We start from the raw sequence: 27433 nt of genomic DNA, 5'->3' as shown, positions 1-27433 counted from the left end.
ATCCCACACTTTTCTGAAGTGATTGAGCTGCCTGAGCAGTACAAACATCCCCATTTCTAAACAACTGGAGCCATCCCAAAGCAGCTACAGGCAGCTCTTACCATTCATCTTGCAGGCAGGGGGAAAGGGCAATCATGATGGAGCAGTCTTTAGCAGTCATTGCTATTCTGTACTGCTGCACCTGTACAACAGAACATAACACACATTTTCTTAGATTGCTGTTTTCCTGAGTAAAGCATCCTGTTCCTTACAAAAAGCAGCACTGCCCTCCCTGTCTTGGTATGTTGGCACTTCAAGAGCAGGAAATTCTCTCTGGAACAGAAGGTTGGCAGGAGCAGGTGCTTTTGCAGCATCCTGTATAACAGTCAGGTTTATTTCCTGCAGATCATGCTCCTAAAGGCCAAACAGCACCAGTTCCTGCAAATGCTTCCTCAGTTTAAAAAGTAAATAAACAGTTTTATTTTTCTCTCAGGAACTGGTGCTACAAGCTTGTTTTTAACTGCTTCTGCTGTAAAGATGAACCCTTTAACTGCAATGAAGCACTTTAACTGCACAGACCCCAACAAACCAGCAGAGCTGCCTCCAGCCATCATCCAGCCCTTTCAGTGAGACAGAATAATTAACACTGACAGACCAAAAAATGTCAGAAGCTGAGAAGTACCTTTGTTAATGCAAATGCCACTGTCCCATCATCTTCCAGGGAAAGGTCCAGCAGCTTCTCATAGAACGCCTCGTTGTAAGGTCCATCTATCTGCAATGTACTTCTAAATAAATGTTAAAAGAAGATTTACAGACAGCCAAAATGATGTGCTGGTTTTCAGTGTGAGCTTTCCTCAGCAGCCCAGACACTCAGATTAGAGCAGCCCAACAAGGACACTGATAAACATATCCAAGAATTAACCCACTGCCAGCCAGCATCACAACAGTCCCTGCTGTTCTCAATTCACTCAGGATCTGCTGCTGCTTAGGATCTGGCTAGTGTGGGGTTTTAGAAACATGAAGCATTCTTAATCCACTGCCATCTCTGCCACTGCAAAATTATGGGGTTTTGGCAAAAAAAATAGTGAAGTTTCAACATCTGTAGCAGTCTGCAGGAGCTCCAGAAGCCTTGCTGAAAATACATATACAAGAAATATATAATAATATCTTGATACCTATTTTTATATGTCTATTATTTTGTACATAAGAAGTACAAACTGGGGGCAGAGGCATATCTGACAGCCCCTGCTCCAACACCATGTGCTAATGGGGGTGTCCTGGGCTCCCCCTTGGAGCAGCTGAGGCCTCCCAGGGCAGTCTGTGCCACACAAAGCCCCGCAGAGCCAGAACATTTCCCAGCGCTCTGCACAAGCAGCAGCAGCTCCTGAGTGAAGCCAGAGTGCCCTCGTGTGAGCACAGGAGGGGAACAGCACCCCAGTGGAGGCTGCTTGCAGCAATTATAATTACACTAATCAGCCTTATTTGAGGAAAAACCACAGCAGCTTGCATTGCATTCATCATTCAGAACATCGTTATCCCTGCAGACTCTCCCAGCTCTGCAGGTACTGGGGACAGGAGAACCCACCCCTTCCATGGCACCTTTCTGCAAATACACAGCCCCCAGTACTGAGAGGGTGTTCTCCTCTCTCAGCCTGTTGTGACCTTTCTATAGTAATTACTTTAAAATTCAGGCCAAAGTGGCCAAGGTGAGCTGGAAGTTCAGGCAGAAATTCAGAACATGCAGTGCCATGAAGGAAGGTACAGCAGCACAGAGCCAATCCTGCCTGAGCCCTGGTTACTCAGGACTGCAAAGAAAAGCCACCAAGTCTTACCTCTCCTCAGGAAATTCCTCCAAGTACTGCTCAACTCTGCTGTACAAAGGATAGAGTCCTTCAATATCCAGCATGTCAAGCATCTGAGCCTGAAGGGTTTTATAAAGGAGACAACCCCTCGGTAAACCAGAGCTTTCCAACTTATGTTTACCTAGAAGAAAATGCATTTTAAAATAAGGCAGACACAAGTCTTAACTTCAATTTGCCATTACATATGCTTGTTTAAAAGTCCAAATACTTTTTTGTTCAGTCACAGGAAGGGAGAAACCTCAAAACACTTCAGTTTCCAAACAAAAGTGCAAGGTGCAGGTGCTGACCTGCACATTTACACAGCTCATCTGGGACTGAAAACACCTGAAACTCTACAAACTACCTAAAAAAACAAACACCAAAACACACCCACATCCACTGCAATCTCCTCATTCTGAGTCCCCGAGAGAAATTTCTCATCTGAGTTTGAAGCCACCACAAGTGCACTTTGAGCAGTATCAACTGCTGACAGTAATTCAGCATTTCAGCTCTGGGGTCTTTTCTACACAGTGTAATGAATTGTATTTGCTGTAATTTCTCTGGGACAACTCCTTCTCCAGCACTACAACAAACCATGGCCAGTGAAAAAGGTCTTCCTCAAAAGTAGAGAAAGAAATGTGCTGTTTGTATAATTAGGACAACTGGCAGCATCTTGAATAATTGGAGCTTTACAGAATTTATGCACTGAGGAATTAACATAATTAACAATTTTCCTGCTCTCACTTCCCATTGCTCTTCCCTCTGGTATTCAGGCCTCTCTTCACCAGGAGAAGAGCAGCTGAAGAAAAGAACATGAGCTGTGCCCTGGTGAGGGCTGACAGGAGCAGCAAGAAAGGCAAAGGACAGGAGTTGTAAAAACCCAGCCCAACTTCATCACACACAACATGGAAATTCCCCACTCATTTGGAATACCTATGATTGTTATCAGCTCAAACTGCTGTTTTCTTCCCTTTTTGCTGTACCATCTCCTGAATTTATTTTTATTTATTTGTTAGATATTATTAGATACAGTGCTGTAAGTGTTCACTACAATGTCACATTATTTTAACAACAATTATCTGGCAGCTACGTAGCTCAGAACTCTTGTTTTAAACGCCACCAGCATCCCCCTGTTTCCATTCTCATATCAGTATTGATAACCAAGAGGCAAAGATCTGAACTGTTCCAACAGGCAGGGCTCTGAGAAAGCTGCTGTGGTGGGAAGTGTTCCTGCCCATGGCAGGGGCTGCACTGGGTGGCCTGGGCAGTTCCCTTCCAGCACCAACAGTAAATGATGGCCAGTTCTTACACTGCTGTGGTGTGTTCTTAAGTTCGTTAGTTTGCTCCCCCCATTTTCTGTATTACTTCCTGCTGCTACCCTGTCAGTTAGGTTGCTATGGAAATGAAACTGCTCCTCCCTTGGTTTCTCTTATAAAGTGAAAGTTGTTTCCTCCTTGGGGTCAGTCAATCACTCCTTTTCTCCTCCCAGGTTTCGAGAATTTTCTTTTCTCTGGGAGTTATGGTTGGCTGTAGCCCCGGAGCCCCTCCTATAATTTATAACAGTTGGTTACTTTGGTATATCAGTTATGTTTCGTACCTCCAAATATGTATTTCTATTGGATAGCCAAGTTTCCCTGCCTTCTTCCCCCCTTTGCCCTTAAAACCCTCTCCTGCCCCCTGTTCAGCACCATTTGCTGGGTGTTTCCCCTCCTTGTTGGTTCTTCTGTAATAAACTGACAGTTTACCCCCAGCAAGTGGTCGCCTTCTAATTCGTCTCTCACCGTGCTGTTCCGAGCTATCCCCCAGCTCAGCCCAAGGCCAAGACACCAAGGGGGGCTGCTTTCTGATGCGCAGGGGCCCTGGCCTTCACCCCTCACCAGATAGCCGGATTCCAGGGCCGTTCTCGCCCCCTTACACCACTGTCCCTTACCGTTCCTTACTAGCTCCTTGTTAAAAGCACTTGCTTCACAGTAGCTCCTCCCCTGTGAGATGGGAACAGTTTTCACGTGCCCTGCCCTGCAGGAGTCGGTGCTGCTCAGCAGCGCCATGGTGATGACGTGGATCAGCTCCTTCACCACGCTGCGGGTGCACTGCGGGCCGCTGGCCAGCCCGTTGCACGGGAAAAAGAAAGGCTTGAGGTGACGAGCGAGTTCATTCCAGTCACACACACAGTCCTGGTCATCCTTACAGCCATAAATTAACTCCCCATTCTGCAACAAGGAGAAAAAGAAATCTTTAGGCACGTCAGGAAGTCAGGTTATTCATACTGAGCTATTCAGAGCATCAGGTCTAGTATTTTAAGCATAGGAAAGTGTTATTGCCTTAACAATCTGCACACAGACACCCAACATTCCCAATCTCCTAAAGATTTGGGATCTTAATCTCCTCTTAAGATTTGGGATCTTACTCTCCTCTTAAGTCTAATCAGAGCCTGCAGTAACAACCTCTGAATGAAAACCCAAACTGTTTAAATCAAGTGCTACCTTCCCAACTCAATGGCCTGTGAGGAATCAGAACAATACAGGTGAGTGATGCTTGGCACATTTTCTATCACTTCTTTCTGAATAATGTCAGCAGTGAAAAAGAACCATGTGAAACTCCCTTTTTCACCAGGCCAGACTGGCAAAGGGAAGGCTGTGAAAGGGGACAGAAAAGGTGTGATAGCTACTTACTAGTACAAAAAGAGGGCAGCTCATAGAAGTTCAAGTAATTCAAATAGTTGATTTAATATTAGAAATAAACTGAAGTAATCTTGTTTCCTAGAATTAATCTGAAAATCTCCACAAATCATCAGTTACTGCTTCATATTTTTCCTATGTGTGTGTCTTGGAATGCCACTTTTCCTTCCTCACTGAGGCCTGCATCAGTGCTCTAACAGGAATTACAACAAAGTATTTGCAGCAGTATGCCAAGCTCTCCATTTCCTTCTTCCTGAAGCAGTACACAAAGTTTTAAAACTTTGGTCACCTTAAGAGTCCTTTTCTGTTAATTGCTCCTCAGTGATTCCTTCCCATTAATTCATTCCCCAGGGAACGGTCACCACCCCAAGGCTGCCAGAGCTTCAGGAGCATTTGGAAAATGCTCTCAGCCACAGGGTGGGATTGTTGGAGTGTCTGTGCAGGGCCAGGAGCTGGACTTGGACAATCCCATATTCTGAGTCTGTGAATTCTGGGTTATTATTATTTTTCTGTCCTCATCTGAAATCTAACTAAGAACTTCCCCATTTCCTTCTCTTGATGGGAACAGTGATGGTCTGACTAGGTAGGTTTGTAAGAAGATCTTGACTGGTGAGATGCTCAAGTCAAATTGTTTAAAATCCAAGGCAAAAAAAGCAAGCAGAGAACATTTAACTTTACCTTAAATATTTTCAGGTTGTTCTGTGCCTCCTGTAATAAGCTCTTCAAAGCAAAGTGCATTCTTTGTTTATTTCTAGGGAAAACAAAGGCAAGAATGTTTCATCACAGCCTTTGGATGTTCACACCTGGCATGAGCACATGCACTGAGCACATTGCTCACACTGAGGTCATGGCAAAGGCAAAGTGAACTTCAGATCTGAGTACACTGAACAGCTCTTGGGTGAAATGTTATGCTGCAAAAGGCAGCTCTGATTGCTGAGATAGGTGTAAAGGGGAAATAGCAGATTATATAATCACTGTAAAGGTCCACACAAGCCAGCACTGATCACCCATAACTCCTCAGTGAAAGGCAAAGTAACCCAAGCAAGAAATCTGTAATGCAGATTTTTTTTGGGGGGGGATGGGGGCAAAATTACAGAATCCTTACCCTGAGAAGAGATCCAATGGGCAATATTTACTTGGTCGCTTCCATTTTCCATTGGCTACCTGTGGGAAAGCCAGAGCACTGCTGTTACCCTCCCTGCCTGGGATAACAGCCAGCTCTGTGCCACTGGCATCCTGCCTTCAGAGGTCTGGGCATTTAAACCACTTTGAACACAAATTCAGGACCACTCTGGGTGCTTCCCAGTCATTTTTAACTCAAGTCACTCAAACTGCATTCACAAGGTGTAAGAGCCTGAATGAGAGATGTGGGACCCAGGGGCTCTCCAAAATGCAGTTTATTCCATCCAAAATGCAGTTTATTGTGTCCAAAATGCAGTTTATTGTGTCCAAAATGCAGTTTATTGTACCCAAGGTGTCACAGCAGCCCAGGGTCGTGGGTGACAGAGCTGTGCCCACAGCTGTCAGCTCCAGCTGCAGCCAGGCCTGGAGACCCTTTGGTTTTGGTTACAGTGCATTATATACTTTTCTTTGCTGAGCATCTTCATACAGCAGAACCAACCTGTACCTTTACTTTTATCTATAGCCTGTCATAACCACTATAATTACCATATTCATGTTACTGTTCTCCAATCACTAAAAGTACATTACAGTTTAAGCCAGAAGTTGTTTCTCAGTTTTCTTGCAGTAGAAAATTCTGAGATCTTTTTTCTACTTGCAACTTTGCTGCCTTGTTTGCCTGTGCTCTCTTTCTGCTTGGTAAAAACATCTTCATGTTTGAGGTGGGTTTATCCTTTGCTCTAAGCCATACAAACCCCTTCTCACTAACACACCCTTTGCCTCCTTGGTTACCCAGTAAGACTGGCTCAGCAATTCTTTTCTCCTATATCAAAACTTGCTTCCATCTCTATTCCTTCATCAGACTCTACATTTAAAAATCTTTCTGCCAAGCACACACATCTGTGAGACTTTCTGGTCAAACTTTCATCCTTCCCAACAACAAGGCAGAAAGGGTCACATTAAGTCCCAGGGAGTCCCAGTGACTCCACTGCAGTCCCAGCAGGCACAGCTCCATGAACTCCGTGCCTGTTACGTGCAGTTTGTTCTCAGGCACAGAATGCACTTGGGCAGCTGAGCTGGGAAGGAAGTTCCACATCAGAGCTGACCCAGTCCCAGCGTTCACAGTCCCCAAAGGCTGAGATTGTGTTTGTTTGCTTCCAGCTCCCCACAGAACTTGTTCCATCTCTCACTAAATAAATTCACACCCCGCAACTCAGCTGTGTATCCTCCCACCAGCTTTAGTCATATCAGAGATTTGAGCAAGTTTCAACAGGAAAGCAAGCCTGGAACAGCAAATAGAGCACACTACAGCCAAAGGGAAGCTGGGTGACTTAATAATTACCTTTAGATGCTGATGCATACAGTAACGACACACCTTGTGCTTTATCTCCTGTGAAACATGGCTGGAAAAGGGAATGAAGCCACACTTTGGCTAAAACAAACAAACAAAACAGAATTGTAAATACAAATGTCTCTATAGAAATATAAAGGCAATATGCAAATCTTTCCAGTTAAAGGAAAAAGTTTTAAAATTATAAAAAATTCCAGCACTTCAAGGCTGAATTGTTTAATAAATAACGACATGCCAAACTGCCAGAAAAGCCTGTAACACCTGGGAATTTCCCAGGTTTCACAAGCCGGGAATTGGAAGAGAGAGGGGGCGTTTCCTCCCGTGGGTGAAGCAGCTCCGCCCGCCCGCCCGGCCGCGGCCCGAGGCCGCCCCGCACACCTTGATCTCGATGCACAGGATGGGCCGGTGCTCGGCGAAGCGGAAGGGCTGCAGCCGCGTCAGGTTGGGAAGGCACATGGCGTAACCGCTCAGCGTGTCCATGTCCTTGTCACAGCGACACTCTGCCACAGCGGGGACAAACAACACCAACAGGGACATCAGCGCCGGCCGGGCCGTTTGCTCGGTCACCGCGCGGGCCGTGGGAACGAGCGGGGAAGGACGGGACACGGGCTTAGCAGCTGCAGCCAATTATGCATTTGCACAAAGTTGCCCTCCCCATTATCAACCCTGGTTTCAGTTCCCTCAAAACTGGCCCAAGAGCTGCTGGTAATGGCCAGCTCCCAGCTCAGCCCAGGAAAGGTGAGGCCTGAAACAGCAAGGAAATGGATTGGCCAACAACAGGTGAAGTGAATCATTCCTGTGTTTATTCAAAGATGTGATCTCCCCTTTGCTTACTATGCATGACCTACCAACCCTCAGCTGAGTCAAAAGGATCTGAGAACTGGCAGCAACAGCATAAACCCAAGAGGTATTCTGCTTTAAAATCCTCTCCATGTGCATCCTTTGGGACACAGACAGGTCTGTGAGATTTTAGCTCAAAGTTACCCAGAGCACACGGCCCCAGATTTCCAAGCACCTGTTACTAAACAGACACACAGAACGCACGCTCCTGCTACAGTGTCCACTGTAAGAAAAATGCCCACTCTGAAAAAAACACTGCAATAGAAAAAATAAATCTGAGAAACCAAAGCCTCAGGCACCAGCCTGTCATGCCATACTGCTTCACCAGGATGAGCAAGAAGCCTTCTGTCTCCAACAAAATGTTGAGGTTTGTTTTCTTTTTCTAAATTTAAGCAAAAGTACATCCTTCACACCTTCACAGCTGAAAGCCACTTGCCAAACCAGAAAGGCACAGGAATCTGAAGTATTAGAGAAGCTCTTTTGTATGTTACACAGGCTTATGTGAAGAGTAACATTGAAAAAAAATCCATGAGGTTTCAAAAACATTCCTGCTAAAAATGGACAGTGAGATTCATTGCTGTGAAGCACCTGGACACTTCCCCACAAGCACACTGCAATCCCCAGCAGCTGTGGACACACAAAGGTTAACTTTGAAAAATAAAACTAAATTCTGTCATTCCCTTCCACCAGAGAATCATTGGGTTTTTAATTTTTACTAGACACTATTTACTTACCTCACTGGTTCCTGGCACTGTGGACCTGTGCTCACTATATGTAAATTAATTCCTTTTTTTATTCCTGGATGAAAAGAATCAAAGCACTTGGCTACAGAACTTTGATTTAAAACTGTATTTATCTTCAAGGAATTCTGCTAAAGCAGGAGTTTCTGGCCATTCTCAGGAACTTTTGGGAACATGAGACACCACAGGGCCAATCTCTTTGCCTATTTTAGAGCTATCACAGACTATTTTTCACTCCAGAACAGAATCCATTTTTCCACAACAAATTTTCAACTTATCATTGTCTGAATATTAAAAAAAGTTTCCTTATATTCAATAGTGTGATGCTTTTTTTACTTTAGAACAAAGGAAAATGCTTTACAGCTTGAGGAAGCCCCTTTCTAATCCCACCCCTGGCACTTACCTGGCCTCTCTGGCTGGATTTTCAAACAGAGCTGTCTTACAAAGTCTAAAGGCAGTTGAATAATTTCCTATTGGGGAACAAAAAAGAAAACATTTTAATGCAAAAATTAATACCCAGTTTGGGAGTCTTGAAACGGAGCAGCAAAGTTCAGTGGGTTACACAAAGCACACTGAGGTGTGCAGTCAGCAGCTTTCCCTCTGACTCACTGCCTGTGCACACCTGCTCCTCTATAAAACCCAAGCACTGATTTCAATAAATGCATGGCAAAGAGCATTTCCAGTGCAAGTTTGATGTGTGTGCAGGAACTGCACAACTTTGTCCTTTCCATGGACAAGTCCCATGTGTCCCATCCCAGCCCTTCTGAGGCAGAGCTGTGTCACTCAGCTCCAGGTGCAGCTGATCTGGTGCTCAGTGAACAAGATCTGGCTGCCCTGACGAACAGAGCAAGGGAAGGGGGACCTCTGACTGCCCAGAAACCTCAACAATTTATATCAACCAGGTTTCTCCTCCCTTTTTGCAGTTAAAAATCTCTCTCACACACCCCTCTTGCAGAGCAGAGCAATGGCCACACTTCTCCTCAGCCAAAGCCCTGAGTCCAATCCAATCCCCTCAGCACAGGCTCCTGTTTGCCTCCAATGCTTCCTGTGTGCAAACCCTGTTAGTTCCTTTCACTGGCACTCTGTGCTCCCCCAAACACTTCAGTGTTTACAATGCCTAAGCCATTTATTCAAAAACAAATCATTTACCCCATGGTGAACATAGTTCTCCCCAAAGAACTGCTTCATCACATGTTTTCCAAAGTCCACGATGTTTTGCAGATGGTGGAGTATTTCCTCAGGAGTCTGGAAGACAGAAATGCAGTGACTGAACTCCAAAATAACAACAAGAACCCTGCAGAACACACACACATCCTGGTCAGTGATTGAACAAACAACTGCAGTGCTGGGCTTGGCAGCTCAGTGCACACTGAAGTCAAACAGACACACACAGAAATGGTCACAGAAGATGATTCTTTAGTTTCAGGAGACAAAGGGGAGAGAAAGGTGGAACAAAGGGAGACTGCTCAACACCTCCTCTGACCATTATTCTCAAAAGAGCTCAGAGAACTCCAGCTGCCCAAAGCTGCAGAGCAAAGAGGCTTGGAGTGTCACAAAGCACATCCTGGAGATTGGGAAGAGAACAGCTGCAAAGACTGAGCCATGAACAGGTACAGAACTCTCCATCTGTCCCAAATCCTGCCCCACACTGGGAAAAATCTTACCCTACTGTGATATTCTGTAATTTCATAAGGAAAGGTTTCCATGAGACAAGATGGCAAAAGGCAGAAAGGAAGCTGATGGGAGCTGGAAGCAGGACAGGGACAAGTGCACAGTGAGAGCTGGACACACGCCCAGCAAAGGAGGGCACAGCAGCATCTCCCCATTCCCTGCACTCAGCACGCTCTGCCTCTCTGCAGGGTATTTCAGTGTCATAACAGAGAACCTCAGAGCTGCTCTGTCCTTTTGTAACACACACACAAACCCCCTTCAAACCTCACACTAAGATTAAGTGGAGGAAAAGAAAGTGCAACACTTGGGTACATGTTAGCAAACCAAAGAGGAAAAACAAGAGCAGGAGGAAAATATATAAACAGAGCAGAGTAAGAGGAAATAAAATATTAGAGGACAACACCCAGACACTGCCATAGCCTAGAGAAAGGAGGAAAGACCACATCCAGCACTAATCCCAAATGACAACAGCCCCTTTTTTATCTTACACAAATGACAAAAGTCCCTTCCTTAACCTGCACAAATCCTGCCTGGTGAGAGGGAACATTGCACCATCCCAGCAGGAACAGAAATCTCAGCTCTTTCCCATCCACAGATGGTTCTGGCCTGGTTTGCTGACGTGCACAGCACCCCAGGTTTGTGTCTGGTTGGGGTTAACATTCACACACAGACTCTCAGACTGAGAATAAACATTGCATTAAAATTTACTGCTGTCACTTTTACTCACCAGCTGAAAAGATCAATACAACCATAAAGTTATAAATCAAGCTTAAAATGTCTTTTAAGAGCAAGTATATTTGCTATATCTAAATGAAACAAAGAACAACTAACAGGCTACTTGGGCATCACCTTTTAACATCAAAAGCCACTCAGATGAAAAGCTTTGGAAGGACCCATCATTACTGCCAGCTCACTCACCAAAACTCAAATAGGCTTTATACAATAACCTTAATTCCTTCATGAAGAAGATCACACACTAACCTAGCAATATGCAATTAAAAGCACTCCCTGAGGCTGACACTTGACTTTCTATTCAAGTAATGCAAGCTCTGCAGTTGCACTGAGAGTTTTTCAATCATAACAACAAGGTTACAATGCACAATAATACCAACTTGTTCAACTACTGGATTATCTAATCCCAAATTCATAATTAAACAGATAATTAAATGTACAAAGCAGCATCCAGACTTCTTTACCCTTCCCAAAGGAGTTAAGCAGAAGAGACTGAGAGCTATTTGTTCACATCTGAATTTCAGTGTGTGTATTATTAGAAAATATTTTGCTTGAACTGCTTCCTTCAGCATTGTTTACCTTGGATGACCTGTGATGTCATGCACAGACAGAACAGAACATTTCTGAACCTAACTCACTTTGTTTAAGTCAGGAATACAGATTATTCCTAAAAAAATAAACCAAAACATTTTCCCTGTCATTCTTGCTATGTGCAAGTTTATCCCAAAACTGATTCTCCAGGCTTTGTTTACTGATCTGATGCTAAAATATTTATTCTGTTCTGCTCCAAGGAAAAATGGCCCTTTAAAAAAATCAATCACCAGAATAAGTAAATATATTCAAATTACAAAACCTTCTGTTTAGAGGGAATTGTGCATCACCAAGTCCACACACTCCCAATGCAAGTGCAGAGCTGGAGCCAGCTCTCCCCAAATGCAGCCCTGGGATCCCATTCCAGCTGCACTGCCCAGCCCCAGTGCTGTGGAAACTCAAAAGTCACCTCCTGCCTTCCTCTGTGATTCTCACACTCTGACAATTTGTTAAATACAATTACTGTGCAACAATCTCTTTGAAGTTAAAATTAAAAAATTGGAAAACTAGCAAGGAAAAGGGGCAGGCATTCAGTGTTCTGTTTTCTTAAATAAACTCCAGCAGACTGACTTTTTACACTAAGTTGTAGTCCAGTCCTCTCCTGCTATACTAAAAGTTGAGATAAGCACTGTTTCCTTTCTTGTGGTGCTCTGGACTCATCTCTGCTCTTGTTAACACTAAACATTATTATCTTGGGCTGCTACCAAAGCACAAGATACATTTTTGAAATCCTGCCAATATAAGCAGCTCAAAAATCTACTGGAATCATACTTTGGTTTTACCAGACCTTTTATCAAGTTAAGTAGCAGCAGAAAGACCATCAAATAACTCTTACATATGCTGTGCTCACTAATTTTGCCTTCCTCTGCTTTAGCAACTTGTCCCTTGTGAAACTGGATGCTTTTCACATTTATCTCCCTGATTTAAAGCAATAAAATGTCCTTCCTAGGTGTTTATTTTACATTCATCCTTGTTTCTTTTTCCCAAAATGAGGCACACAGCAGTTCCCAGCAGAGCCCAATGCTTTCAGGATGTCCCTGTGCCTCACACAGCCAAGGCTCAGGGCTGCTGCAACTCCAGCCCTGCATCTCCCAGGTAACACACCCTAAAGACTCCTCTCAACTGAGAAAATGAAACTATTTGAACCTTGTGCTCTCTTTTCTCATTTTTCTTCCTTGGAACGCTGTGTTTATGCTCCACCTTTGGTTTTTGATCATTTTTTTATCCCTGTTAAAAGAAATCTAAAGTAACTCACTTCAGCTCCTTCTCAAGCAGCAAAACCTTATTGTACCATGGAAGAACTGGGAGATTGTCCCAGCTGGGACACTCAGTCACTCACTGACAAAGGTTTGCTGTCAACATTTCGTGTGTTTGCTCCCATTCCATGGCTTTTGAGCTCCTGAACAGGTGCTGAACAGCAGACCCTGACCATGGCACCAGTTGTGTGCAGCTCCTGTTCTGTCCCTCCTGCCCACAGCCAGGAAAATTCCTTTCTGGCTCAGCATCCCTGGGCTCCCCCAGGTGGATTTGGAACATTTACCCTGCAAGCTCTGCCCTCTGCCCCACACAGCCCGTGCTATCAGCACTCACATCAGCCCAGTTACATAAGGCAACCTCAGATTTCCTCCTGTTGCCAAAGCCCCTGAAACACAGGCACATTTCAAAACATTCATTTGTTCTTACCCCTGCCAGCCACAGCTCTTGCACAGGTTTCTTGTTTCTCCTCACCCTGGCTATTAGCTTACCCAAGGGCATTCAGGACAGGTTTAAATCTTACCTTGTTCTGGTTGGGGGGGGACTTCAGGAACCGTAGCACCACACAGCGCTGAGGAAAACAGCAAAGAACAGGGATTCATTAGCAATTATAAACACCACCATTGTCTGACTGCCCAGTGCACCCCTCTGAGAAATTAAGGGAAAAAACCAAACAGAAAAGCACATTTTAGGTGGTTGTTTCACTCGACTTGAAATCAAACGCAGCAATGGCTGCTGCCAGCTCTGCCATCAGTTGGAGGCAGCCACTCTGCATTCCCTGAGCACAGCAGGGAAATGCTCCCCCAGCCTGCAGCACTGCCCTGAGAACCTGGGAAAGCTCAATGGAGCCACAAACACCCCATCAAAGCTCCCCAAAAGGGACACGAGGCCCATTGCACTCACAGCATCAGCAGGGCATCACAAATGAGTAAGGACACACAAGTTACCAGCAGCAGCTACACAGCTGAACTTAACCCTAAACCAAACCCTGCTGTGGAGTAAATACCTAACACAGGAACAAATATAGCAGGCTTCCAAATGTTTTGCCTTAAAACCATAGAAAAACTCACTAATTTTTTGTCATTTTTACAATTGTTATCAGTTTTGTAACAATTCAAAAAGCTTGACACGTTACAAATTAAAATCAAAGTTTGACACAGTGTCAAGGCCTTAAAAGGCAACACACAGCCCTGCCTCTGGTCTGCCTAAATAGCTGATATTAGAGATATTTGCTTCCACTGTAAATATGGATGCAGTTCAGCCTATCCAGGTACAATGGGTACTATACTAACAACTGGGCACCCCAGAAGGTACAGACAAACTCTGTTTTCCAGAGTTACCTCTCAGCCAGTCTGTCTCCATTTGGGCCTTCCCAAGACACACAAAAAGTATTAAATCCATTTAAAGCACTCCCACAGAAGTACATTCAGATTTGCTGACAAAGACAATGCAGACAAAATGTCTGGTTTATGGAATCCAAGCTTTTTCCCTTCCAAATGATTTGCCATTAAAAAACTCCCCATAGCATGACAGCTCCAGATCTGTTCCACGTTTCAGAGCTGAAAGCTGTTTGTGCAAGGGCTCAGGGACAGAGCTGCAGATATCTCTAATTACTAACATGGAGAGAAAGAGGAAACAAGCACAGCTAATGACAATGTGGCATCCAAAGCAATAACAAAACTGGGTCCAGGCTCAGACATTGCCACTGAAAGCCAGACAAGGCCCCTTCCAGATCTCTAAAGCCTCACCCACCACAACATCTGGAAAACACTCTCACAGGAAAGGATACTTTGCTGTTAATTTGATTTGCCCTGCAAGATGAGTGCCCCAAGAGCAAAGGAGATGCCAGCAGAGTGGGAATTACAGTCCCCTGGATTGGCCAGGATGCCTGGTGACACCTCCTCTCCTCTGTCATGGTGAGCCCAGGCTGCTGAGCCCTGGCTCTGTGTGCAGTGTGTTCTTCTTACAGTGCTCCAACCATCTGGGTCTCCTGCTTTAATTATTCATTAGTAAGTGGATCAGTGATGGAGTGATCTGATTATCACTTCTAATCCATTGAGAAACATGATTCTGTAATCTTCCAAGGCTAGTGTAGATATTTATCTGTTAATCAGTTCCCAGCCATGATTCCAAGCAGTGCTCTGGAAAACCTGACTCAGGACAGTATTTGTTCATCAGCAAAAGATTTCTGATTTGGCAAAAGGACCAGAATTACATATGGCAAAAGAAGAACGTGCTGCTGGCCTACAGATGTCAAAAGGAAACCCAGCACTGTTCAAACTTCACAGATGCACTCAGACCAGCCAGCCCAGACCACATTTCAGCAAGACTATTACATGATTAGAGGAAATAAAAACAAAACCATCACCAAACAAACAAAAACCCACCCCAAAACCAAACATCAGAAAAACCTCCAAACACTTCTTTCCTATTTTGAGGCAAGTTTCCAGCCAGCTACATCCCTTTGTGCATTTCAATAGCAGTTCCACAGCACCAGGGTTAATCCATCAGGTGCCACAGGTGCCAACAGCTTCAGAAGTATCACCACCAAAAATATTGGCCCACATTTTTCATGCTATTGCATTTCTGATTCACTTGGCTGATTCTTTACTTGGAAATATTGTGGGTGGTTGTTGCCATGAGGTTTTTTTCTCAGTTATCTTAAAATGCCTTCAATTTTTTTATATTTACAGACTGAACATCAAATATGTGCCATAGTTATCTGCATGCACAAGAATGACCCAAATTCCAAAGGGAATGGATCTCTGAGGAGGCTGCCACTACTCCTCAGCACTTGGAGAATCAGCTCAGCTAGATCCTGATGCTCCCTGCATTTCCTTCCCCTCAAACAGGGGAGGGCTCACAGAGGCCCCTGGCACCAGCAGAGCATTCAGTGAGCTGGGCAACAGCCCCAGAGACATAAAAAGATGAAAAAAGCAGGCTGCAAGCAAAGGAGAAAAAAAGAGACAGTGCATGGATGTAGGCAAATGTAACACATACAATATTAAAAGGCTTCATATCTTTTGATGTAAGATAAGTTAGAAAAATAATGAATTCAAAGGAAGAATTCTCTACAATTTTTTTTTTTATCCCTGCATATGTTCAGTCTCCATTTAGTGACAAAAGACTAAAAATAACCCACCCATCAGAACATCACACAGTGCAGCTCTCACTCTCAAATAAGGAATTTAAGGACAGCTCTCAGATGGGAGCAGAGCAGCTTGATGGCAATAACAATGTTCTCAGCGGCTCCAGGCCCTACTAGGCTACAACAACAACAACCCTTCCCAATTGTTATGGAAAACTGAAAACAAACACCAGCAACGAGGATACAAACTTGTGTCTCTAAAGCACATCCACAGGCTGGGCAGGGGGTGATGTAACCGGAGGTGTTGGGGCAGCTCCATCCCAAAGCACAGCGTTTGTGTTTGTTTGCAGTTCAGCCCCACCAAGAAAGGCAAACACCTCTAACACCCAGCAGCAAACAATTGCTGGGGTTAGGGCAGAACCAAGTTAAGGAGAGAAGGAGCTGTGAAAATGCCCAAAATCGGTGGCACACACAGCTCTGGTCCTCCTGTGTCCTGGGCCTGGTCCCCAAAAGCTTACCTGTAAGAATTTTTATTCTCTAGAGCAGTTACTACAGCTATTATATTAATCTTACTCAATAAAATCCAAAAAATAAAGTAATCCTTGGTAGCTCAGCCAAAATATGACTGGAATCAATCCAGGTACTTTGGATTAGGCAGCAGAATTATGAAACCAGGATAAAAGCTTACATTTGTTTCTGTACAGCTTGGTGCTTGATAATGACCTTATTCTATGACCTCACTAACATAAAATGCAGGCCTCCTGAACTGGAGAGTTTTGAAAAGTTAAACACAACTGGGGCAAATCTATAATCTTGATATTCCCCCTCAGGGAACAACCTCGTGTGCGTCATGGTTTTTTTCAGCTCTCTTGCTACATGAGTAACAAAAATCTAGATAAGAGTTGGTGGCAGTGAAAGAAATAGGAAAAATTAAAATTAGCTCAACTGCTGATAAAAGTGCTTAGATATACAGAAAGATGTGTCTTTTCCCTCTGCTCACTCAGGTTTAGAATAAGTTTCTGTACAAAAACACAAAGAATTAGCCTGTCCAAACACAGAGCCTGGGAAACATCAGCTGCTCCTTCTCCAAATAAGCAGGTTCACGTCATTTGTTATGACTCTGTTATTATTCTGAGCAGATCACATTAACTGCTTTTGTCTGGAGGCACAGCCCTGCTCTGACATCTCCTTCCCAACTGGAGCAGATTCTCATCTCCTCTGTTCCCACCTTGGGCTCACAAATGCAAGATCCACTGGGAGAGAACAAGACTGAGATGCAACTTTTGAATTCCCAAAAGGAACTGCACCCCCTTCCCACAGCCATCATCCCCCTCACTCCACAACACCTCATAAATTCTGGCATCTAAAAACTCACCCGTGTCTTTGCAGGCTCTGTTTGCAATTTCACATGACAAAGTTACCTACCTGCTGCTTAAAAAGGCCCAAAATACAGAAACAGAGTAACCAAACCCATCTTTCTTTAAAAGTTGTGCATATTAAAGTCACAAGTTTCCAGTTATAAACATGGGGTGAAACATTCTCCAAGACTGGTAACAAATCTTCTCTACAATTCTTACCCTGCTATTTTTTGCAACTAATTTCACACACCACCACCAGCCTCTGCCAAAGGAGATGAAGATACAAAGTCCAACACTTTTGGAGAAAATAGTGTCTGTAAAGGCTCTGAATTTCTTTACACCTGGTTATTTAATTCACTGTTTTGCTGACCCTGAAGAGCTACCAAGCACTTACCAAGCTCAGCTCCAAGGATGCCAGAGCTACCCCTGTGGTTGTTCAGTGTCACCCCATCATTGTGGGTTTACAACAACCTGCAGCAATGGCACCTACAGAAAGCACATTCTGATTGTCAGTCCAAGGGAGGGAGGCAAACTGAACACACTGATATGCAAATATTGATTACTGACAGTTCCAAGGGTGCTCAATGTGAACTATGGAATTGTTTAGCTGATATTAAGCTATTCCTGCAGTGGCACACTGCAGCTGCATGCACTATTTCCCAACAAAAAAATTATTCTGACTTTTTTTTATTTCAAATCTACATCTCACAACCCCTTCAATTCCAATTCTAGTTTCAGGGGTTTGAACAGAAAACAATGGTTTTCCATTCAGAAAATGCAACTTCTGGGAAGGAGAAAAATGGACAAAGAAGTGTTATCTTCACATCTCAGAAAAGGCAGTGACAGGGAGAGTTTGTCCTTCTGAGAAATGGTGGAACTCAGTGGAAACATGCCCACCACAGTGCCCAGGCACTCCAGCCAAAGCTTACCTTCATGGCACTCAGCACAAGACATTTTAAAGGTCTCTCCATCCAGGGTCAGTGTGCTGTGCAATGTGAAGGGTTAGGAGAGATGGAAACCAACTAAGGACTAGAAAATTTTGCAGCTTTTGAATGAAATACACTGGTAGCATCATACACAATTGTTTTCCAACTGAGTTTTGTTCTACACAAGGTGGATAAGATCACACAAAACAAAGTGAGGAAAGCTACATTTCCTGCCAGTATGGAGGAAGTTTAGCAATTGCTCACACATAGTGCAAAGAAGCATTCAGAAATAGGAACAATACTCTTTTATTTAGCACAGGAGTCCTTGAAGAACAATGGTTTTATTTCTTAACATGAATAAAGGATTTCTGGCATGGCATCTGGCTTTACACCATTCAATATGGCAAATCCTTATTTGAAAGCCAACCCCCCATGACACTTGTTTGCTTTAGCACACAGCTCACAGCTTGCATCAGGCTTCAGGTGCTCATTACAATTTATTTTCCTGCTTGGTTATGATCTTGATTCCCATGAGAGTCAAGCACTACCTCAGGTTTCACTTTATAGCTAAGCCTCTATAACCTTGCAATGCACAGATGGTACCAATTCTGAGAGAATTTAATGATTGCACTCTGCAAGAGTGAGAAGGAAATGTCTGCCCTTCAGCCACAGCAGCTAATCAGAGCACCTGAAATGATATCAAGTGATAGAGCCACTGCTATGAGGTGCAAACACACCAGAGAGAGAGCAGGATGAATAAAGCCATTGATGCCTGGCCCTCAGTGTGCACTGGCACTGCCTGGGTAGCACAGCACATGGAAACAAGGAAAAATGCTCCTTGACATTTAAAAGCACGTGAAATGCCTCATCCATCTGTCAGACAGGTGAGTTGCAGCAATCAGAACACAAAAACACACCCCCTCTATCAGCAGCACACTCACCCCAGCTTTAGGCTGCCAAGCCATCTGATGGCATGCAGGGGAAAGCAGGCATTGCAGGAAATTATTAATGGGGGCAGGAAATACAGAGTCAAACAGTAAGAGGGATCAGAATGGAGTTAAATAATTAAATGGGCAGCTAGAACAAGTGAATAATCCTCAGCATCCAGAAGAAGCCAAGCAGAAGGCACCTAAGCCACCTTGTGCTCATGCAGAACCAGTGACTGCTCCTTCCCAAAAAAAGCAGGACAGGGGGGACACTTGAAGGAGGCCAGGACACCTCCCTGACACTTCATTCCTTGTCACAGACACATCCACTGAACAGCTGGGAGGGAGGAAGAGCCAAAAGAGTGAATGAAGCAGGTTCTTAGAGCACTCCTGCACAGCTTTGGGTCAGCCAGGCTGCTTTACCCAGCCCACAGCCACTGTCAGTGAGAGCAGATACAGAAAAGGCACAGAAACTCCAGCACTGCATTGCAAGCACTTGTTACACACACAAAAGAAATATTTTTGAGATAACAACTTGATCTCAACTGCAAAAGGAACTCATTCAAGTTTGATCCAGCACTGAACCCAACCAGAAAAAAAACCAGATCATTTTTAATCAAGGCTAATGATTTCCTGAGCTTGACTGCAAAACTGGGATTGGTTTTACATTTTAATGATACAGCCTTCAGCATTCTCAAAAGTCACACAAAATAAAGAAAAAAATTGACCCACAGTAGAGTCTGAATTTCCAAAGAAGGTCACCAAAAGACAAGTGTGCTCCAACACTCATTATTAGCAAAAAGAGAGCACCTCTGAAATAAGTAAGTATCCTGCAGGGAGGAGAGAGGTGCTGCTGCTGCAGTGAAAGGATTGCTGCCATTGGGGATTAGTGCTGGGGCACAGCTTCTGCCTCCCATCTCCATCCACACTCAGGCTGGGCTTCCCCATCTGCACCTACAGAACTTAAGGCACTCTTACAATAAAAGTTTTAATTGCTGCTTTTCTGCTCTCTCTCCTCTCCACATTCAGCCCTGCACCCAGTGCCACCTTCCCTTGCACTCCATGAAGGCACTGAACCACTCTGCACTCAGAGCACCTTGCACTGCAGAAACCTGGGAAACACAAGAAAAATTTAAATTTAACCTCCTGTACAATATTGAATTGAAATCCTGATACAGAATTAAAATTCCTTGATGTTGACTCAATCTAATAACTTTGGAGAAGTGTGTGTCAATAAAAAGCTGCACAGCTAATTCACAGAACTGGAAGTACTTTTAACTTTTAATTCTTTGTTTGTAGTTAAACCTTTGTAGATTGTACTCAAGTAGAGTTGGGTCAATCAGTTATGGCATCCACAGTCACATTGTACCTGTTTAGCCAAAGAATTAAACACAAACAAATACAAACTGTCTCTTTTTTTTTATCCACTGACCATAGATGTGCATGAAAATATCAATTAGCCAAGGTCAATGCAAGGAATCCTATTTAATGCAGGTGTCACAAAGGTTCCCAAATTCCACCTCAAACTGGGGATTGCCCTCTGTTCATACAAACTTCACTGCTGTTCCCAGCAGGACAGGCATCTCTTCCTCTCTTTTCACTCATGACACACCCTGATTACACACTTGGCTTTTTCAACTGGTTTTCATGCTGCTTCAGTCAATTTGGGCAGAAGCTCCTCTCCTTGTTTAGAATAACTAAATAAAATGCTAAAAAATCAGCTGAGAAAGAAGGAGTATTACCTTCAGTCATCAAGCTGTCCTCCTGTCCTTTCTCTAAGTAGGCAAAAGGTGTGCAGGTGTGGGGGTTTTGTTAAACACTGTTTTGTTAGACACTGCTGAGATATGCACACACCCAAAAAACAACAATGCTGGAGAGTGCAGGTCAAAGAAATGCCTTATGAAATTAAAAAAATAAAAAACTAAATCCGAACATCAAACAAAAGAGACAGAAAATTCTACAGAATCAGGTGCAGAACTCCTCCCTACATTACCTGATTGCCAAATGCATCAGAAGCAGGAATCAGCACAGGTTTGGAATGTAAACACCAGAATCTCATCAAGGAGACAAAGATGTTTAAGTTCAAGTCTTACCATAACTGTGCTTTTCCCAATTAGTCAAATTAAAATTCAATAAATGCAGTTTGTATTTTATTTTTTCTGGTAATATCTTTCTGTAAAAGAACCAAGAGACCAGAATGTGGCCATATTTAATCAGAGCAATATTCAGAGAAGGCCACTATTAATAAACTATTGTATTTATATCCACAGGAACAGCAAAATTTCCCTAACTGAAGATTCTTTAATACAGAAATAATCAGCCTGTTCTATATTTTCATGAAATCAAGACATTTATAGATATTAATGAAAAGAAAAAACAATCAGAACACAACTGAACAGAAAACAGAACACAACTGAAAAAAAAATTTGCTTTCTAGTCAGGGATCTGGAATTTTTCAGGAACAATTCAGAAGTTTGGGAGGGCATCAGTACTTACACAAACTCCAATAGCACAAAACAGATTCAGGCAGCTCCACACAGAAAAACAAGAGAAGAAACAGGCCACACAAGTTCTGGGCCTTGCACAAAATGACATCATCACAAAAAGCACCTTAAGAAGATTCTCTCAACAGGACAGCAAGTAATGACCAGCATCATCCCTTTCTGCCAAACAAGAGCAGAGGAAAGCTGCACATGATTCAGTCATTTCAACCAGAAGCTTTCCACTCTTTCAGCAACACCCTTCTGTCTAAACATACAATCCTGTCCTCTCCTCAAGTCAGTTCATTGCAACAGAGATGAACTTGTCATTACTCTTAGAAACAAAACAACCAACAGCCACAGAAAGACTCTTTCATAATGCAAAGGCACTATGAGGAACAATTATCTACCTTGATTTGACACAAATCCTTTTCTCAGAGTTACTGCACAGCCCCAAAGCCAACCCCTCTCTGCAGATGTGCAGCCACCACAGTGCAGGTGCCAGCAGAGGCAGCTGCAGACACAGTGAGAGCAGAGGCTGCTGCTGAAACACCAGATCCCTCCTGTCCCTGCTCACTGCAGGCCCCTGTGCAGCCAGCACAAGAAAGATCCTTCTAAAGCAGCACTGGACATCCTCCATCTTCACCACAGGTCCTGAAGGGAAAATAAATATCACAGAGAGATTTATTATTTGTTTAATACAGGCACAAATTTGAGAATCTTCTGTGAGATTCCCTACCTGCCTTGACTCCCTCATCCAGACTCCTCAGCTGCTTCCCTCACCTTCTCCATCTCCCCTCCTTTCCCCTTCCTACCTGTAAGCTCACAGATGCTCTGGAGATGGTTCATGCATTTCCTAAGTCCTGTACCAAACCCAAAGAAATCTGCTGGAGCTGCAAACATTCCAAGACACACAGCAGATGAACAATCCAGGCATCTGAAGCCATAAACCACAACCTTTTGCAACAACATGACAAGGTTGTTCTAGATCATCTCACTGAATAAAAACCAAGCTGGGGGAAAAAGCCTCCTATTTTCCACTTCCCCAAACTCACCCTGAAACACAAGTTTAATGTTCAAATGTATTTCAAAATGAGGCTTTTGGTTAGCACAATATCTCAACACACAAGAAGTCAAACAGGCCAGGAGGAATGTACATACTCCATGTCATACAGCAGCTACTGCAGACTACCAGCACATGTTTCAACAGCAGAAGGAAATCCAAGTTATTACTCCTAGAGCTGCTTACACTGCTTTCTACAAACATCTCCTGAAGCCTTTTGAAATGAAGTGTTAAGTGTCCCATAAGAGCAAACAACTGACCCAAGTGCAGAACTCCAGAGGAGGATTTCCAGCTCTGATCTGTGCTGCAGAAAGACACAACAGCTAACCAGGAGATAACAGCCCTGCAGCAGCTCCTCTGAGCCCTCTCTGCTGCTCAGGAGGAGGGAGCAGGAGGGAAAGCACTGCTTTGCTCTCTTTCTAATAAAACCTGAAGCCAAATTTGAAGCAGAAGGAGTGACTCTCCACTAAAAAACTCTGTGAAAAAGAAACCTCCTTTCTAAAGCACCTGGATGGCTGTGATGGTGTTTGGCTGAGGGTTTGTGGAGCTGTACCTGTATCTGTCCTGCAGCACAGATGTCTCACCAACACCTCACTGTTACCAGCTGTATTTCACACTAGAACCATGAGGTAGCAAAGCTGTCTGATCATTCTAGCACTTCAGCAGACTGCAAGACTACACAAAGGCCTTTTGACCACAAGTCAGTTTCAATTTGAATTAATTCATTCACAGCTTCAATAAAAACCAAAAGGAAAAGCCTGACTACCAGAGACATTTGTACCATAGTTCTGTACATCTTCAGGAACTTCAGATTCTCCAGAACTGAAACTTTAAAAACTCATGAAAGCAGAAGTTTGAGTGCTCATCAAGCACAGAGCTCCAGTGATAACAATGGGAACTGGAAATGCTGGGCAGGCATTCCACCTTCACTCCCCGGATCACTGCCTAAATGCTGCCAAAGTAATTAAAGTAACTCTGTAAAGCTACCACTGTAAGAAGAGATGCATTGAACAGCCCATGCCGTGCCTGCACTGGAGGGACAGGGAGCAGAGATGCACTTGCAGTGATTTCAGCACACAGTGAGACTGCTGTCACTGTTACATCCTGCAGGATTAATAACCAGCAAGAGGAAAAAGCACAGAGAGCACTGACAGCACTTTCATGGAAAGAACAGAGCCATTCCATAGGATGCCAGCACATCCCAGTGCCAGACAGAGCTGGAAAGTGGCTGCATGTCACCAGTGTCCAGGCCTTATCAGCTCCTGCCAGCAGAGCTGTGTGCTGGCCATGTGACTTTTCCATGACCAACTTTTTCATTTGGTACTCTCTGGATTAACAATGCATTACATTCATGTCTTAAAGGGCACCTACAGGGAATGGAGCAGCCCCAGGAACTGAGCAGAGCTTTAGGCACAGGAGAGCTCTGTGACAGCACAGCCCCACAGCCCTGTCCATGCCCAGAACTGAGCAGAGCTTTAGGCACAGGAGAGCTCCCTGTGACAGCACGGCCCCACAGCCCTGTCCATGCCCAGAACTGAGCAGAGCCTTGGGCACAGGAGAGCTCCCTGTGACAGCACAGCCCCACAGCCCTGCCCATGCCCAGAACTGAGCAGAGCCTTGGGCACAGGAGAGCTCCCAGTGACAGCACGGCCCCACAGCCCTGCCCATGCCCAGAACTGAGCAGAGCCTTGGGCACAGGAGAGCTCCCTGTGACAGCACGGCCCCACAGCCCTGTCCATGCCCAGAACTGAGCAGAGCCTTGGGCACAGGAGAGCTCCCTGTGACAGCACGGCCCCACAGCCCTGTCCATGCCCAGAACTGAGCAGAGCTTTGGGCACAGGAGAGCTCCCAGTGACAGCACAGCCCCACAGCCCTGCCCATGCCCAGGCCAGCACAGCCCCACAGGCTGCAGCAGGAGGGTCCAGCCAGGCTGCCCACCCAGCCCACACTGCTGTTATCAGCAGCTCAAACACAACAGCCCAGACCTCATTTCAGGACAGGCCAAGCAGCTCATGCCCCCTTCTCCAAAAGGACAGGGATTCACTTTTTTGTTGTAGTTTAAAAAGTAAAACTTCTCAAATTTTCCAAAAGCAAGGAAGAGAGGCTTAGACACAGAGAGGCAGGGAGCAGCTTTCTCTCCACATTTCAAAACATCACATCAGAACACGGGAACCACAAGCACATGCCCGGCTCCAATGTGGCCTCTCACTTGTATCTGAGCATCCATGCACGTCTCTCCCACCACCACCAGACCCCTGTCCCTTCCTCCTGCACTGATACACAAAAAACATGAACTGGGAAGCTACAGGATGAAGTGAGAACAGTCAAAATGTCTCAGCTGTGCTGCTGATCCCTCCACACAAACCTGAGAATAACTTAACACCAGATCACAAGCACGATGATTAATGGTGCAAGCATATCCTGTTCCTAAGAGACACAAAGTTACAATTAACATCTAAACAGTATTTATAGGCTTCAGGTTTACCAGACCTTGTCATCAATAGACACAAAGATCCAAAATGTAAGCTCTCCTGTTTCAAAGTTGTCTATAAAGGAAAAATTGTATCTATTTCACTTTCACTCTAAAAAGTTTTAGCATCTTGTTAAAAAGAGAACTGGCACGCTCAGCAGCTACTCTGAATCACTGGCTGACTTCCTCACTTTCCACATCTTTAAAGATAATCACAATTACATCACTAATAATCCATTATTTATCCTGGTTCCCGTCATCCAGTGACTGAGAAGTTTCTACACTGCCTTTTTCAAAGTTCAATGTGACAGGAAACAAAATCACACACGTTCTTCTTCCACAAAAATTGCTTTTAAATAGTATTTGATATCAAGAAAAACAGGGAAAAAAAGCCAGAGCCACAGAAGTGCCCTCCTAAAGTTTGGAGAGCACCACAAGATTTCTAGCATTTTCTCAGGCTTGGTATTTGTTAATATTTTACATCTAATTCATACTTATAACACAGAAAACAGACACTAAAATAATCCATTCTTTTCAGTCATTCATTTAGACATAATTTTTAAAAATTATTTTCAAGATTCAACTCTTATTATAGATCTTTTTCCACAAAAATCCTACATTTCAACATTCTGGTTTTGCTGAGTTTTGATCTATGAGTCATCAAGAACATTCTGTGGCAAATCCATACCAGCTTTTAAACGAAAATACAAATACATCTTTAAAGCACAAACACGGCCACAGGCACTTTTTAGAAAAGGAATAAACTCCTTTAAGGGGCATGTATCCCATTGTATTAAGTAAATAATGCACACGCAAGGGGGGCATGAATACACTGTCAGCATAAACTGACAGAGAGTCTGCTTGATTGGATTCAGCTTTGTTTAATCATTACTGCTTCAAGTGCTGAATCTATTTTACTGGTATTTTTTAATAAAATACACCTCCATCCCCCTCCCACCCAAAAAAAAAAAAAAAAAAACAAAAAAAAAAAAAAAAACAAAAAAAAACAAAAACAAACACAACCAGACAAAAAGGGGGAAAAAATCAACAAAACAAAAAACCAGCCCAACAGGTACACGGGAGAATGGGGATGAAGTGCCCGGCGGGGTCACAGCACGGCAGCTCCGTGGCAAAGCCAAAAACCTCAGTCAGAGTGGGGAGCCCGGCTCAGCACTGCAGCGAGGGCTCAAACTCCTCACCGAGCCACAGTCGGTGACAAAGGGAAAAACACGCCTTCAGCAGCTCGCTTTCTCCTGTCACATCACCCACACCCGGGAATGATGGTGGAAAAAACGAATTTTTAGCACTTTTTCCCACAGCTCCCATCTCCAGGCGGCAGCTGCCCGGCCACCGGCTTCTCTCCCTCCCATCCTTGCCGGCCGTGACGGAGGGCCCGGGGAAACGCCGGCTCATCCTCCCCACGGGACGGGCCCGATCACCCCGGGACAGAAAACTGCTCCGGCAAAGAAAGCAGCGAGGGCGGGCGCCGGGGCCGAGCGGCCGCTCCCGCCGGGCCGCCCCCGTCACGCGGGCCCGGCTCGGGGCTGCCCCGTACCTGGCAGTGTGAGACGACGAGGCTCTGGTTGCCTTCCCCGTGGTACTTCCATTCATTCTCATCCATCTTCTCCACTTCCATGCCCGGCCCGGGCCGCGCGGAGGGCAGGAGCAGCCGCCGGCCCCGCCGCCTCACGCCGCCACCATCGCGGCTGCGCCGCCCGCCCTCGGCCGCGGGAAGTCCCGCCCGCCGCGGGCGCCATCTTGGAGCCGGGCAGCGCCGCCGGGGCCGCCATGGCGGGGCCGGGCAGCGCCGCCGGGCCAGCGGGAGCCCGCAGGCGCCGCCCGGGCAGAACCGGCGGCGGAAAATTATCTTCTGCCTCCGGGAACAGCCGGTCAAAGGAGGGAATGGCCCCGCTCTGCTCTGCAGGGCTCTCACCTCTACCTGTGTGTAGTTTTGGGCATCACACTGTAAAAAAAGGGACTAAGCTGTTGGAGATCATCCTAAGGATGCAGAAAGACCAGGAGGGAAAGACTTATGAGGAACAGCTGAGGGCACTTGGTTTGTTCAGCCTGGAGCGGAGGAGACTGGGGGGAGACCTCATCTTTGTCAGGAACCCACCCAGAGCAGGGTCGGGCACTGAACAGCCCCCCTCGGTCACAGCTCCGGCAGAGTTCGGACACTGCTCTGAGGGACAGGGTGGGATTTTGGGCTGGCCAGGAGCTGGACTCTGGTCCCGATGGGTGTTTCCAGCTCCGAGTGTTCTGCGGTGTGGGGTGCACACACAACGTGATCACTGTGGGGAAGATGAGCTCGGCACAGGCTCTGTGC

General features: G+C 44.9%; 1 protein-coding gene across 1 annotated transcript in view; it reads right to left on the bottom strand.

Moving 5' to 3' along the window:
• IPPK (inositol-pentakisphosphate 2-kinase) overlaps positions 1 to 26845 on the bottom strand; it is a 28056-nt gene extending 1211 nt beyond the window's left edge. Inside the window, exons 1-12 of the mRNA XM_074550097.1 lie at positions 26663 to 26845; positions 13320 to 13367; positions 9698 to 9793; positions 8952 to 9018; positions 7347 to 7468; positions 6960 to 7049; positions 5604 to 5662; positions 5177 to 5249; positions 3751 to 4030; positions 1812 to 1962; positions 662 to 764; positions 102 to 181 (exon numbers count right to left, since the gene is read on the bottom strand). Coding sequence (XP_074406198.1) covers positions 102 to 181; positions 662 to 764; positions 1812 to 1962; positions 3751 to 4030; positions 5177 to 5249; positions 5604 to 5662; positions 6960 to 7049; positions 7347 to 7468; positions 8952 to 9018; positions 9698 to 9793; positions 13320 to 13367; positions 26663 to 26743 — 1250 coding nt within the window. The 5' untranslated portion in view covers positions 26744 to 26845. The remainder of the gene's footprint in view (positions 1 to 101; positions 182 to 661; positions 765 to 1811; positions 1963 to 3750; positions 4031 to 5176; positions 5250 to 5603; positions 5663 to 6959; positions 7050 to 7346; positions 7469 to 8951; positions 9019 to 9697; positions 9794 to 13319; positions 13368 to 26662) is intronic.
• Between the last annotated feature and the right edge of the window lie 588 nt (positions 26846 to 27433).

This window comes from Zonotrichia albicollis, chromosome 12 (assembly GCF_047830755.1).
Source record: "Zonotrichia albicollis isolate bZonAlb1 chromosome 12, bZonAlb1.hap1, whole genome shotgun sequence".
In the NCBI taxonomy this organism is placed as follows: domain Eukaryota; kingdom Metazoa; phylum Chordata; class Aves; order Passeriformes; family Passerellidae; genus Zonotrichia; species Zonotrichia albicollis.
This window is presented reverse-complemented; position numbering and strand designations above follow the sequence as displayed.